Source organism: Cotesia typhae, unplaced genomic scaffold (genome assembly GCF_013202065.1).
Source record: "Cotesia typhae breed Kobodo isofemale line unplaced genomic scaffold, CoteBio_Ctyphae scaffold_45, whole genome shotgun sequence".
NCBI classification, from domain to species: Eukaryota; Metazoa; Arthropoda; class Insecta; order Hymenoptera; family Braconidae; genus Cotesia; species Cotesia typhae.
Genome location: NW_027423777.1, coordinates 267,632 through 280,428, shown reverse-complemented (window position 1 = coordinate 280,428; position 12,797 = coordinate 267,632). Strand labels below are relative to the sequence as shown.

At 32.1% G+C, this 12,797-nt stretch overlaps 3 protein-coding genes across 5 annotated transcripts; 2 read left to right on the top strand and 1 right to left on the bottom strand.

The window, feature by feature from the left end:
* Positions 1-2,266: 2,266 nt before the first annotated feature.
* On the top strand, positions 2,267-3,529 carry LOC141536854 (E3 ubiquitin-protein ligase Kcmf1-like). 3 transcript variants are annotated; one of them, XM_074257623.1, is made up of 6 exons: positions 2,267-2,332; positions 2,444-2,512; positions 2,580-2,719; positions 2,785-3,082; positions 3,173-3,371; positions 3,469-3,529. In XM_074257623.1, exons 2-4 carry the CDS (start codon positions 2,482-2,484, stop codon positions 3,010-3,012), a joined length of 399 nt encoding a protein of 132 aa, XP_074113724.1. In that variant the 5' UTR covers positions 2,267-2,332; positions 2,444-2,481; the 3' UTR covers positions 3,013-3,082; positions 3,173-3,371; positions 3,469-3,529. The 3 variants fall into 3 exon arrangements, with proteins under 3 accessions (XP_074113724.1, XP_074113723.1, XP_074113725.1); XM_074257622.1 differs by having other exon boundaries at positions 2,785-3,371; XM_074257624.1 differs by having other exon boundaries at positions 2,270-2,332; positions 2,444-2,503; positions 2,785-3,371.
* Positions 3,315-5,121, top strand: LOC141537005 (uncharacterized). Its single transcript, XM_074257844.1, has 3 exons — positions 3,315-3,371; positions 3,490-3,558; positions 4,245-5,121. Exons 1-3 carry the CDS (start codon positions 3,315-3,317, stop codon positions 4,698-4,700), a joined length of 582 nt encoding a protein of 193 aa, XP_074113945.1. The 3' UTR covers positions 4,701-5,121.
* Positions 5,122-9,243: 4,122 nt separating this feature from the next.
* LOC141537004 (integrator complex subunit 9-like) lies at positions 9,244-10,355 on the bottom strand. The gene is given in 4 exon segments (XM_074257842.1): positions 9,244-9,646; positions 9,709-9,805; positions 9,807-10,221; positions 10,325-10,355. Coding segments are annotated over 4 exon segments (867 nt in total). The 3' UTR covers positions 9,244-9,322.
* Positions 10,356-12,797: the final 2,442 nt, after the last annotated feature.

The window sequence follows — 12,797 nt, the reverse complement described above, 5'->3', positions numbered from 1 at the left end:
CTTTTTGCCAAATGTCTTATAAGCAATACCTGTCTCACTGTTATCAATTCCTATTGGGAAAAACCAAAGTTTTAACACGTCCATATGTGCGGATCGACATCGCACATTTAATACATAGTGTAGCAACACAGAAATGTTTTTATCGGTGAAATTTGTAGTCAAGGATTTTTACTTAAGAGCTATCGGTTTGATGAGTACCATAGAAGATTTGAAGGATGTTGTAAAAATGATGAAAGTTTTGTTAAATATCAGTCAGAATGAATACGGATGTAAAGATGATATTAACTGGATCCTTACGAGAATGGAAACATTTGAATTCGATAAAACAGTGGACTATAAAAAAATAAAAATTAGTAGTAGTTGTGACAAAAAAAAACAACTGTGACTCACATTTAACATGTCATGATGAAGAATTCGAAGTTGATGATTCTTGTGAATCAAATTCATCAGATGATTCCTATTTATCTGATTTTATTGATAGGATCGTTAAAGAAACTCCAAATTCTATCAATTCTGATCAATCTATTAAATTTAATGATGTCAATCCTTATTTTTTAAATGCAATACAAAAAAAGTTAATAAAATTATTTAAACAATTCCCAGCGTGGACTAATGTTATGAGGAAGCATTATAATTCCGAAAATTATGTTGCTACTTCAGCGCGATCTGAAAATTATTTTAAATATGTTAAAGAAAATGTTTTGGAGGATCGGCAACCAACTCATGCGGATATGTTTTTAATCCAGCATTTGCAAACAATTTCACCAAGAGTAATAGAAGCAAGAGCTGCTTACGATAAACATCAGATGGTTAAAAAGACCTTAAAAAATTCTAAAAAAAATATTGTACGTAAAGAATGTGTTCTGAATTTTGAGGAAAACTGGAGAAATAAAAACAAGAATGAAGAAACTGAAGATATAACTTTAGCTGAAATCAAAATCCGAACAAAAACAGCTTCGCTGTAAATAGTTGCGCCAAGTTCTCGTTCATATAATGATAAAAAATTAAAAAAAAAACTAAAATTTTTTATTTCACAAAAAGACTTGAAATAAAAAAAAAACCAAGTGCCTTTGTGATTTTTTTCGATAATAGGAAAAAATTTTGTTGTGAATTTCTCAAATAGAAAAAAAATTTTGGACTGTACTTGGCGTGCGTCATTGAGTACTCTAATTTTTCTAAGATTATTACTCACTAAGTCTATGAACCGTTAACTAAAGTCACTCGTTTGACTATACCCTGATAGCCACCTTACCTATAACTTACTGTCAATCTACGTCCGCAATTTGAAGCAAACTTGACGGAAAGAGTTGGCAAAGCGAGCGATTACCTATTAGTTACCTATAACTTACTCTGCAAATAGACGTCAAAACTTGCTGTACAAGTATTTCCTTCAAATTGTAGTAAAGTTGAAAAGAAATTTAACTACAAGTTTGATTGTTAACTTGTATTCAAGTTGCGGCCGTAGATTTCTGTCAATTTGCTTACAACTGTTGTTGAGTGAAGAATTACCGCCAACTTGATGTATAACTTAACCGTAACTGCTGGGAGTCAACACTTACTGAGAAAGCGCTGGCTATCAGGGATAATTATTAAATTCGTGTCACTATATTATATTTAGTCAATTTTAGCTCTCTTAAGTTGGCGGGGGAAAGTCAATTTTTTGCACTTTTTTTGCACTAATTCGATTGTTCGTCGATTGTGCATGAATGTCCGAGAAAAATTGATGTTTGTTCGTTTTTGGTTTTTTTTTAAATAATTTTCAAAAATTGGGCTTAAACCTAGCGCTGACAATTTTAGTATTTAAACTTTTTTTTTTTTTTTAAATCAATCTAAGCTAGTTATTGTTTGTCCGATCAAAAAAAATGTTTGTTCGATCTTACTTTTCTCAAAAAATAATTTTTTATTATCATTACACCCACTGCACTTATGTAGGTTCAAATAAACACTACTGCGCATGCGCAAACTACCGTGCAGCGCGAGCTATTTAAATATTAATATTATTAATTATATTAAAAACCAAGATAATAATACTAGTAATAACAATAATAATTATTATAATTTTAATAATATTCACGATAACGAGTGCTTTCCTTACCACTTGTATCAATTTATTTATTGTTTAAAAACAAACATTATGGCGATCCTTCAAATCACTTTTTCGCGTCGACATGCGGGTTTGCTTTTAACCACTCCAAATACTCATCCTGATGAGTATCGTTTGCTTGGGCACGTTAGAGGTTTCCTTTATTTATACTTGATTATTTTTATAATAATGTTAACAATTTTTGTAGTGTTATAATTTTTAATTAATTAAATTGGTGTTCATTCGGTGGTAAGTATATTACTTGTTATCGTGGACTATTTTAATTTGGAGCATGTTAATAATTTTAGCAGGATGAATGTACTTTTAATGACTTATTTATATTTTCTCCGATTGATTTAGCTGGAGCATTATCAACGGGAAATTTATCAGACCACCCAATGAAATTTCAACTAAATAAAAGTGATTTTAGTAATTATCTCTTAACAATCTTTATCTACATCATCAACATTATCATTTACTTATCAGTGAATTTTAGACGTTGCAGACAGTGGTAAAAGTTTGTACATCGAGCAACTTGTGTCGTTGACTTGTCCTTACTGTACCAGGATGGATTTTATTGAAGCAATCTCACAAGAATACGTAGCATGTGATCACTCAGACACAACACTTGAAGTGGTTTGTACCTTTCATCTTTAGTTATTCAAATTCTAAAATTAATTTCTAATTGAGTTGAATTTCAGATGTGTCTAGTGTGTGCTTTACATTTCGGAAGCGGTGAATCAAACCGCAATGATTTTGCCAATCACTTGATTTTAGAGCATCGAAGCGGACCTAGATATTTAATTTCCTATCTCGACAATCCGAAGTTTTCTCGGCATGGTCCGCGACGATTATTACACTCTTCGTGTGATATTGGTGGTCATTGGACTAGACGCTACAGCAAATACAAGATAATTGATTATGATTAATCATTTTGCTCCCTTACTGTTGCCTACAACTTCTTTTTAATTTGGCAAAATTTTAATTTTTTTAAATTGAGTAAAAATTAAAATTAATAATAGTTGAATTGTTATCACAACGATCTGGAGTACAAATCTTGGAGTACATCGATTTATTCATAAATTTCAGCTGCTACGGGATATTAGTTGAAAAAGTTACTGAGAAGATAACTGCAAGCGATCGGCTCCTAAGCAACAGAACTTTGGAAAAAGAAGCCTCGGAAGTAGCGCAGCAGGAACCACTTGTGAAAAAACCGAGACAGCATTTGAGGATGGTTGCTAATAATTCTAGCAACAACATTACAAGTTATATTTACGCGTCCACGCTGGTAACAAAAATTTTATTAATACGTAATAACGGTTTCGGTTTCAATTAATATTTTTATTTTTATCGAAACATTTATAATTAACGCAGAAAATTTTCAGATTGTAATTTGGATTCAACAGAGACAAATTCGTTATGATCAACTACACTCTTTGTATTTTTACTACATCAAAGATGTTGTCGAAACACAGGTAAACAATTATTATTAAATTTTGTATTCTATTCTGTTCAAACAGGCTATATTGATATTTAATTTATGAAAAAATAAATTTTTAATTTTTTAAAATTGTTCGGTTCATAAAGAAAAAAATATTTTTTTGTACTTCAGTTAAAAATAATTTCTTCTCCTAGAAGTTTGTAAAGACAAAAATGTTTTATTATATTTGATTAAAAAAATATAAATTAAAATTTTGATTATAACGATAAATTTTATTTTGATTATAAATTTTAAAAGTGCTAATTTAACCGAATAGTAAATAATCTGACTGAACGTCAGTTGGTAATGTAGATTAATCTTTAATTTTTTTTATTATATCATAATAGATTAAATAATTAATAAATAATAAAAATAACAAATATTTAAAAATATCAAAGATATTGATTACTCGAAAAATTACTTAATGCCGATATTTTCGTTCATAAAAGGTAATTTAGTGTCAACTAATTGACTCAACAACTTATTATTATCATGATTTTTTTTATTATGATAGAAACAAAACACCATCATTACTTTAGAAGTATCTGTGTTTCTCGGAGATTATTTCTAATTGTTTTGATTCTTATGTGGAATAGTAGTTATCAATTCTTTATTTTTTATTATTATGTATAAATATTATTCAAAAATAATTATTTTAATTTGATATTGTTTTTGTTTTAGGCATTTCAAAGATTAAAGATGCCTCGAAAATGTGCTGTGCCGATTGAGGTTGCTGTTAAAGTTATAAAACGGTATATTAGTTATTTTATTACGGATTCTTTACCTGACTGGTGCTCCGAGGTATGGAAAAAAATTTCAGAAGAAAAAGAACTGAAGGAATATGGGTGGTCCATTCACTCGGTTAGGACGAATATCAGGGAGGATAGAAGAAACATTCTTACTCTTGCACGAGAAGAGTGCGGTTATTTTATTGAAAAAGAAAAGAAATTAACTGATAGCTATGATGAATGTAGTGATGATAGTCTGTATAATGATGACAATGAAAATGATAAGAATTATGTTAACAAGCTTTACAAGAACGAGAACTCTGATATGGAAGTCTTTGATGTGATAATTGACAAAAGTTTGTGGAAAAAGTTTCTGTCCACGTCGAAGATGAAAAGAAAAAATATGTAGATGTAAAATTACGGCCTAAAGTGTGGACACACCTGCTAGCGAGCGAGTTATGGAGGCAATTTAAACTTAAATGTGCTTTTGTTTTTAAGAAAGGTGAAATACACGAAAATGGTGCATATTATGCTACCATGCATGGTATTTGTAAGAGTAAACAATGTGCTAATAAGATATTTGGTTACATCGATGAAAATCCTGAAGATGCAGGTCAAGTGACGGTACATTTTCAATGCCGTGACACTCGATTAACTCAGCACGAAGATGTTACGCGACCACTCCAAGGAGAATTTAGAAATAAATTCAGAAAAAACGTCAAGCAAATGGGTGTAAAAGGCATTCGAATCAAAGAAGCCGATAAACTTTTACAGCCTGGTGACACTCAATGTCCATTATTATTTACATCGAATGTTTTGTATCAGTTGAAAAAGAGTCTACTGATAAAGAATTTAATGTAAAACCTGAGGACCGGAGAGACTTGATAAAAGCTATCAATCATCTCTCCGATGATCCTATCTATCGAGAATGCGTAATAAGTTTAAGCGACAGTCCTTTTATAGCCTGTTACTTGACTCCTTCCCAACTACACAGCTACAAAGAGTACAAACGCATTAAAAAGAAAGATTGCTCGATATGTATTGATGCTACTGGTGGTGTGGTAAGAAAATTTATGGACGGTAAACACACAAAAACTGGTTACATATTTTTATACCAAATGGTGATAAATTTTAATAATACCACACTGCCTGTTTATCAAATGTTATCTGACGCTCATGATTCTGGTTCGATTGGATGGTGGCTATCTCGATGGTTACGTTTAGAACCGGTAAATAAATCTGGTAAGAAACTTTCCGGAGGTTTACTGCCAAAAGAAGTGGTATGTGATGGAGCTCGTGCTCTCCTGAATGCAACTTGTATGGAATTTAATAAATTTTCTTTGTCACTATATTTAAAAATATGTTTTGAAAATGCAAAACTAAGTACAACAGATACAGCTAAAAATACCAAGTTAAAAGTCATAAACACATACATACGGCTAGATACTGCTCATTTCATACATTCAGTAAGTACGTGGAAATTGTGGTCCTTTGCCCAACATAAAAGCATAAAGGTGTTTTTTTTATATTGTGTTGGCTTACTCATTGATGCTAAAGATCTCAAAACTCTTGAGCATATTACAATTCTTATCTTTATTGTATGTAATGTTGAATATGAAGATTCAATAGTTAACTATAAATATCAAAATGAATATTTAACTCCTTTAAAAGCAAGGCAAATCCTTGAGAACTTAATAGCTACAAAAATATCGACGCTTTTATTCAGGGTATGGAAGAAAAGGTTGACAAGATAAACAGTAGCTTGGATCCGGAAAGAAATGAATTATTGCAAGATAAACAAGTTGTGGATGAAGATTTAGATGAAATAGAAAAATGGTTAAAAGAACTGGAGCTGCCTTCCTTAACAATAATTAAAATTGGATCTAAATTAAATTGTTTCTATTTACCAACATTTAGCATATCGCTAAAGGAAAAACTGAAACAGTTTCCTTTGTGGTCCAAAGTTTGTATTAAATACAGTGATCTTAGAGCAACGTCATCTTACGTCGAGGAGAGCTTCAAAGACTTGAAAGCTATTTTGGGAAAACAAATCAGTCTTCCATCTAGAGTAGATATTTTCCTGAAAGCACACTTACGTATGCTATTAGGAGGGGTTAAATTATTTCAATGTAAGTTATCAAAGTTTATGGATGACCTTATTAACATGTCTGTAGATGAACCTGAAATAAATCAAGAAGACAACAATGGTAATGACAAGCCTTTGGAAGAATCTTATGAAAATTGGAGAGGTTTCGGGAACGATCCTAAGCATCAAAAATTCCATTGGATTGAATCTGAGGAATTTGATGATGATAAAAACATTGCTGCTAATCTTCTAAATGACTCAGACTGTGTTAATGACTCTATTTCTCAAGTTACTGAGAGTGATATGTCAAACTTTATGGACAACAAGAAAATTGATTTGGAGAACGGAAGTTGTGAAGAAATAAGCATCACTACAATCAGCTTAGAGAATTCCATTCAGAAAGATCATTGTTACGCTGTCATTAACTCTTCCTTGGTTGAAGATCATGAGAAAAAAGTTGAGACTGCGCTTGCTGGTATAACCAGAAGAATCAAGAAAGAAGGAAAATATTTTAAACCTTGCCCTGATATAAATTTGATTAATAATGAAGTGGTCAATAAATTAACTCAAGCTGATAAGACAAAAAAAGAAAAGAAGACTGTGCCAAAAAAAAACAATAAAGTATTATCGAGGAATCTTCTGCAGAATGGTAATGCAACTGGACCGATAAAAGTTAAAGATGATAACTGGTTTGCTTATAATACATGTCCTTTTGATAGTATTTCTCAATTGTTATACAGTGGGGCCTTAGATGATCAGATATTTTTAATTTTCTGTCTAGTTCAAATAATCAAACATTCTTATTTGTCGTTAATTTTTTGACTAAAGGAATAACCCTGAAAACTTACAACGAAATATATCAAGGTAGATTTCAAATATTATATCCTGTTTACAAATATCGTGAATTAACGCAAAATATTTGCGAGAACAAAGAAGAAGATAATAACCACCAAACCCTGTCACGTGTCATCGACTGTCAAGATAATGTGAATAATTTATGGAGCAGACTTTTTTTTGATCAGCCAAGTATGTTTGAGAATTATCTCTGCCTGAGTTCTACCTGTGATCCTCGTCGCAGAAATATACCCGTAGTAAATGTTGATTATGAAATTTTGTACGATGAAGGATACCGATCCCTTGAAAAATCTATAATCTTTGAGGGTGTTTCCAATGATTTATTCTGCAAAAATGCCAAGCTGAAACTTTAATTTGTACTCGAACATTAAATACGTACATATATATCGAATTGGATGTACCAACGACCTCTAATAAAAAACTAAAGGAGGGCAAATTACGTGATTTCCTACGACATATTACATTAACGGAAAAAATTTACTCGGAGAAATAAACCAACGGCGCTATCGGTATGTACACTCTTATTATTTTATCCGCGTGATTATTCAAATTGTCATTAATGTTTTTATTTGATTTCAGTTTATGTGGAGTGATAGGATATGCAGACAATCATTATATAGCCTATTGTCAAAGCTTAACCGACACGTGGCAGTTTTTTAATGACATGTTATCATCACCACATACAATTGCATCTTCTACTCCTGTTAACCCACACGGAGTACTCTATATCCTTTGTCAACCATCTTAGAAGATCTTAAAGGATAATCTTATAAGTTCAAAATGTTTTGTAGTATCAAATAATTGTTGTTTTCAATTAACTATTTATTAAATTTTATTATATGGATTAATATCGTAGACGATACCGCTAGTTAAAATTGAAGTTTTTTTATTACAGTAAATAGATCTATTTCTCTTTAGATGGTTAGTGACTATCATTTTTATCATTAATCATTTAATTTTAATATTGAGCGTGATTCATTTTAAAAATTTTATCTGTTAACTAGCAATAAATATTCATTTATTGATTAAAAAATTTGATATTTAGAAAAAAAGTTGTTAAGATATTATATTAGCATATACTGAAATATTAATAATAGAAGTATTCAGCAGTAGGGGTATATGATCTCATTTTCTTATAAAAAGATAATAGCAATGTAAATGTTTAATTTATTCACTGGTTTATTTGTTGAAGTTTTAATTATATTTTTAAGGTTTTTTTTGTTAACTTCCAACTGTTAAACTAAGATTCTACTTGTAAAATAGTAAATTATAATTCTTGAAAGAGGTTTGAAAATTTTTAAATTTAGAAATATTTTTAAAGATTTCTTGTAGGTATATTGAGTAAAATCTCAGGATTTTCTTAACAGCAAGAGAAGTTTTAGTTGAATTTATTTTAAAAAATTGACACTTTTAATATTAATTTTAATAATATACCTTTAAGGAAAATTAATCAAAACTTTAAAATCGAATTACTAAAAAGTAATAAAGACTAATTTCGGTTAGTGATTATTGTACGTTAGAACACACAAATTATTCGCATGTAGAATTTATGAAATAAAGTTTTATGTTTATGATATTGAATTCTTATTGTAATGATTACATAATACTTTTTAACGCTCAGACTTTTAAAAAATTAATTGTGAAGTCTTCATGTCACTATTTTTACTATAAATAATATTTCAGATTTTACTGTTGTTGAAATCTCTAAATTCTTCAACCTGTTTTGTTTGTGGTTAATATAGTTAGACAATATTTTTAGACAAAATTATTTTTCCTGATCCTTGGGTACTTAGTTTTATTATAACTGTCAGAAGTATCCGAAGTCTTCTGAAAATAATATAAGTAAAAATATACTGTGTCATGCTTTTCACAAAAGGCATATAACTAAATATTAATACACACATCGAGTAATTATGATTATTTTTTAAACAAAAATTTTTGTATAAACGTTTATTATGATTCAACATAGGATAGCGATACAAAGCAACCGTAAAATTATTTTATACTTCAATTTTCAAAAATTCAATTTTCTCATATTATGCAAACTTTTCATAGAAATGTGTAAAACAATTATTATGTGTTTACTGTTTTCACTCAAATAAATCATTAACAACTCCTGAAGGGTAACAAGGTATGAGAACACACCCGCTGCTTCGAAGAGTCATCGCTACCGCCATACACAACTCCCCGAGCATCGTGTCGAAATTTGCTGTTGGGGTTTGAGTCAGTCCTGTGAGAATTAAAACGTCTGAATGCTTGAGAGTCGTTTGTTCCATCGGTTTTGGATGAGTTATCAAAGTTGATGATCCGCTAACATAAGCAACTTTCTCGTGCTCGCAAGAAATCAACCAATTACTGCTTCCTAAACAGTAACCGGAACTTATTGATGTAACTGTCAGAGCTCTATAAATGTCCTGAAGAAAATAATAATTAATACCTGGGAAATTTAAATTAAATCACTTACTAATATACTTACTAATATTTGATTGTATCCTACAAGCTGAATATTAGACAACGCGGAATTTACAGCGTTCATAGTGTACAATTGCCTCCAAGATTTGGTTTCACAGCTGCAAAGGAGACGGTAAAATATGGAGCATTTCCTTCCAGTATTTAGCTAAAGTTGTTCTGGGAGTCTGCTCGATATACTGAACTAATTCCTCCATGAAGAATCTTCCAATCTGCAGTGTAGGTTCTGTTGCATAGACAATTCCTTTGAACCCTGTAGCCTCGGTTATAAACGGCAAGGCCATCATATAGGTGTAATTAGACACTAATATTACGTCAATCTCAGAAAAGTCTACGATTTTCTCCAGAGGAGGTGAAAATTCAGGGATTGAGTCTACGAATATTCGACCACAGCATTCTTTTAATTCCTCTTCGATCTTCCATTCTTGGTTATGATACTGCTGATAGAGATTCTGGTTATGACAATGATTGTGATGGTTGTCTCGTGGAAGCCAGTTCCGGCAGGGCGTTGAATTTGTCGCTTGGGACCATGGTGTTATATAATACAGGGCCTCCCATTCCCGCCGAAAAGTGCAGCGCTTGCATATTTAGGGAACCACTAACGGGACTGCGCGACAACTCACTCGTGGCTGAAGAATACACATTATCGCGCATTGTCACCTCATCAAAAGAACCAATTGTTTAATTAGTAGCCCCTCTTTCAAATCGCGACCGAGGTGATAAAAACCGCGAACACTATAATTCACGAGCTTATTTTACAAGGTAACAGTTCTGCCTTAAAGCCCGGGTGAGTCCTATACCCCGACACGTATAGGCAGACTTCAATTATTAAATTAATTAGTCATCCTTTCCCTAATTATTCATTTCGATTTCCTTAACGGTATTTCTGAGTTCTGTGATAGTGATTCTTCGAGCCACGATTCGTTTTGACGATAATCGAGATTCCCGCAGTCCCAGTGACCAGGTCCCCTCTCAAATTATTTTCTTCTTCTGTGAATTTATAATCGGCGAACTTTTGTTTGCCGGAGTCGTTACTCCGGTTACGAACTCATATACTTTCAATACAACGTTATATTGTTATTAGTTAATAAGTGATAAGTGTAAATTAAGACGTGTTTGCCCATAGGGCCAGTTAATCAGAATATATAAACTAAAAACCCGAATCGAAGTGTCCCATCATTTATAAATTAAGAAGCTATTCATCCTTCAACTTTCGATCTTCAATCTCCAGTCAGAAGGAGGAAGGGAGAAGCCAAGTAGCGGAAGTCAAAGGTATAAAGTCCAATCGAAGGACGAATCATCATTCAATTCGTAATAGTAAGTGGAGGATATTATCACTATTTCCGAGGTCGATTGTCTATTCCAAGGGGCCCTCTCCGGGGTTTTCACCTTCGCGAACCCATAAATTAAAAACCTAACGATCCTTTCGTTAGGGAAATTCATCTGTTATCCGAACCTCCGATAGTCCAGCTACCAAATTCTAAGATTATATTTTTCGGACATAACAGACCTGAATTTCTGGTGGCAGCGGTGGGATTCGAACCCACGCCTCCGAAGAGACTGGTGATCCCTCGTATTAGACAAACCACCCAGTTCGAAATTTAGTAGAAAACAGGGTATTTCCTTCTTAACTCCTCCAAAAAATTTCCAAAATTTTTCCGAAATCAAGAACCACACCCAAAATTTTATTTTCGTTCTCTTGATATAAATTTTCATTTATTTTACATTCCGTTAGCTACGCAAAAACTAAATTTAACTTCGATTCGTCATTTGATACATCCGGCGTAATTCAACTCCCATTCTATTTTTAAATTCTTATACAAATTGAATAATAAAATTAAAAAAAAAAAAAAAAAAATTTTTTGCTGACGTTTGAAATTAGCCATCAGCTAAACTGTTCAGATTTCTTTTGTTTTAATTTTGCTGACTAATAAAATTTTTTTTCCAACTTTATTATTTTATTAAGATATTCGACCCTATTCAAATCTCTTTTTTTTTTCCCTTTTCCTTATTCCTATTTTTAATTGCTAATAATAAATTATTTTTCATTATTTCGAAAATTATTTTTTTTTTATCTCTCCTTTCTATTTTCAACTTTACTTTGACTTTAAATCCGATTTCAATTAAATATTTGTTGGTCATCTTGTATGCGAACCTGTATTATACTGACTGCTCAGATTGTGCTGTTTACAAGCACGTCTTTATAGACTACTCACTACCAGCCTGGTGTGCTGTAATTCTAGCACCTTGCCGCTGATAAGGGGTTTTCTAAGCAGACTGGTGTATCATACTCGCACAAGTCAATGACGCTCAACTTTATTTAATCGTTTGCTTCTTCCGTATTTTGTTTTTATTTCTTCCTTTACCTTTTCATGTCTATTCTTCCGTATTCGACATCCCGTAACCCTACACCTACGATAACTAATCTTACTCTCCGGTTATTGTACTCTCCAGCTGTGACCCACTTACCTAATGACCGATAAAATACATCGCGACTTAATTCAAATTAAAATTACATATTTCTTTCTTTTAAAAAAAAAAAAAAAAAATTTCTTTTTTTTTTTATCCTCGCGCTCTCTTAACTTACTCTCTATTCTTAGACAATGGTAAACAAAAGCCGTCGTTGCGGGTATAAATTCCAAATTCGGAAATCATACGCCGATCTGGTTAGCGGAAAAATTTATCATAGACCCTTGATAGAGACAAAGTATTGGGAAGACCCCTCCTTCACAAATCAAAGTTCCTTTCCAATCCCAGAAATTAAGAAAGGAATACCTAAAATACTTAGCAACGAGGCGGTTCCCCAAAGTTTAAAAGAACTATTAAAGACCCGGAGAGCGGAACCTACGGTTACCCAACCGGACTCGGGAGTAAATACTCCATCTCCATCCCCAGAGTTAGTCATAACCGACGTACGATCTTTCGATACTCCTCGAATTTATTAAATTCGGTTCGATCATGGTCGACCATAATAATGGGGAGGAAGTCGCTGCAGTCCCGGGAACAAGGCTGTATACAACTATACGAGAAGAACCCGAGAAGGATCATTACCTCATCACGCGAGAAATAGAAGAAAATTTACCAACATTTACGGGA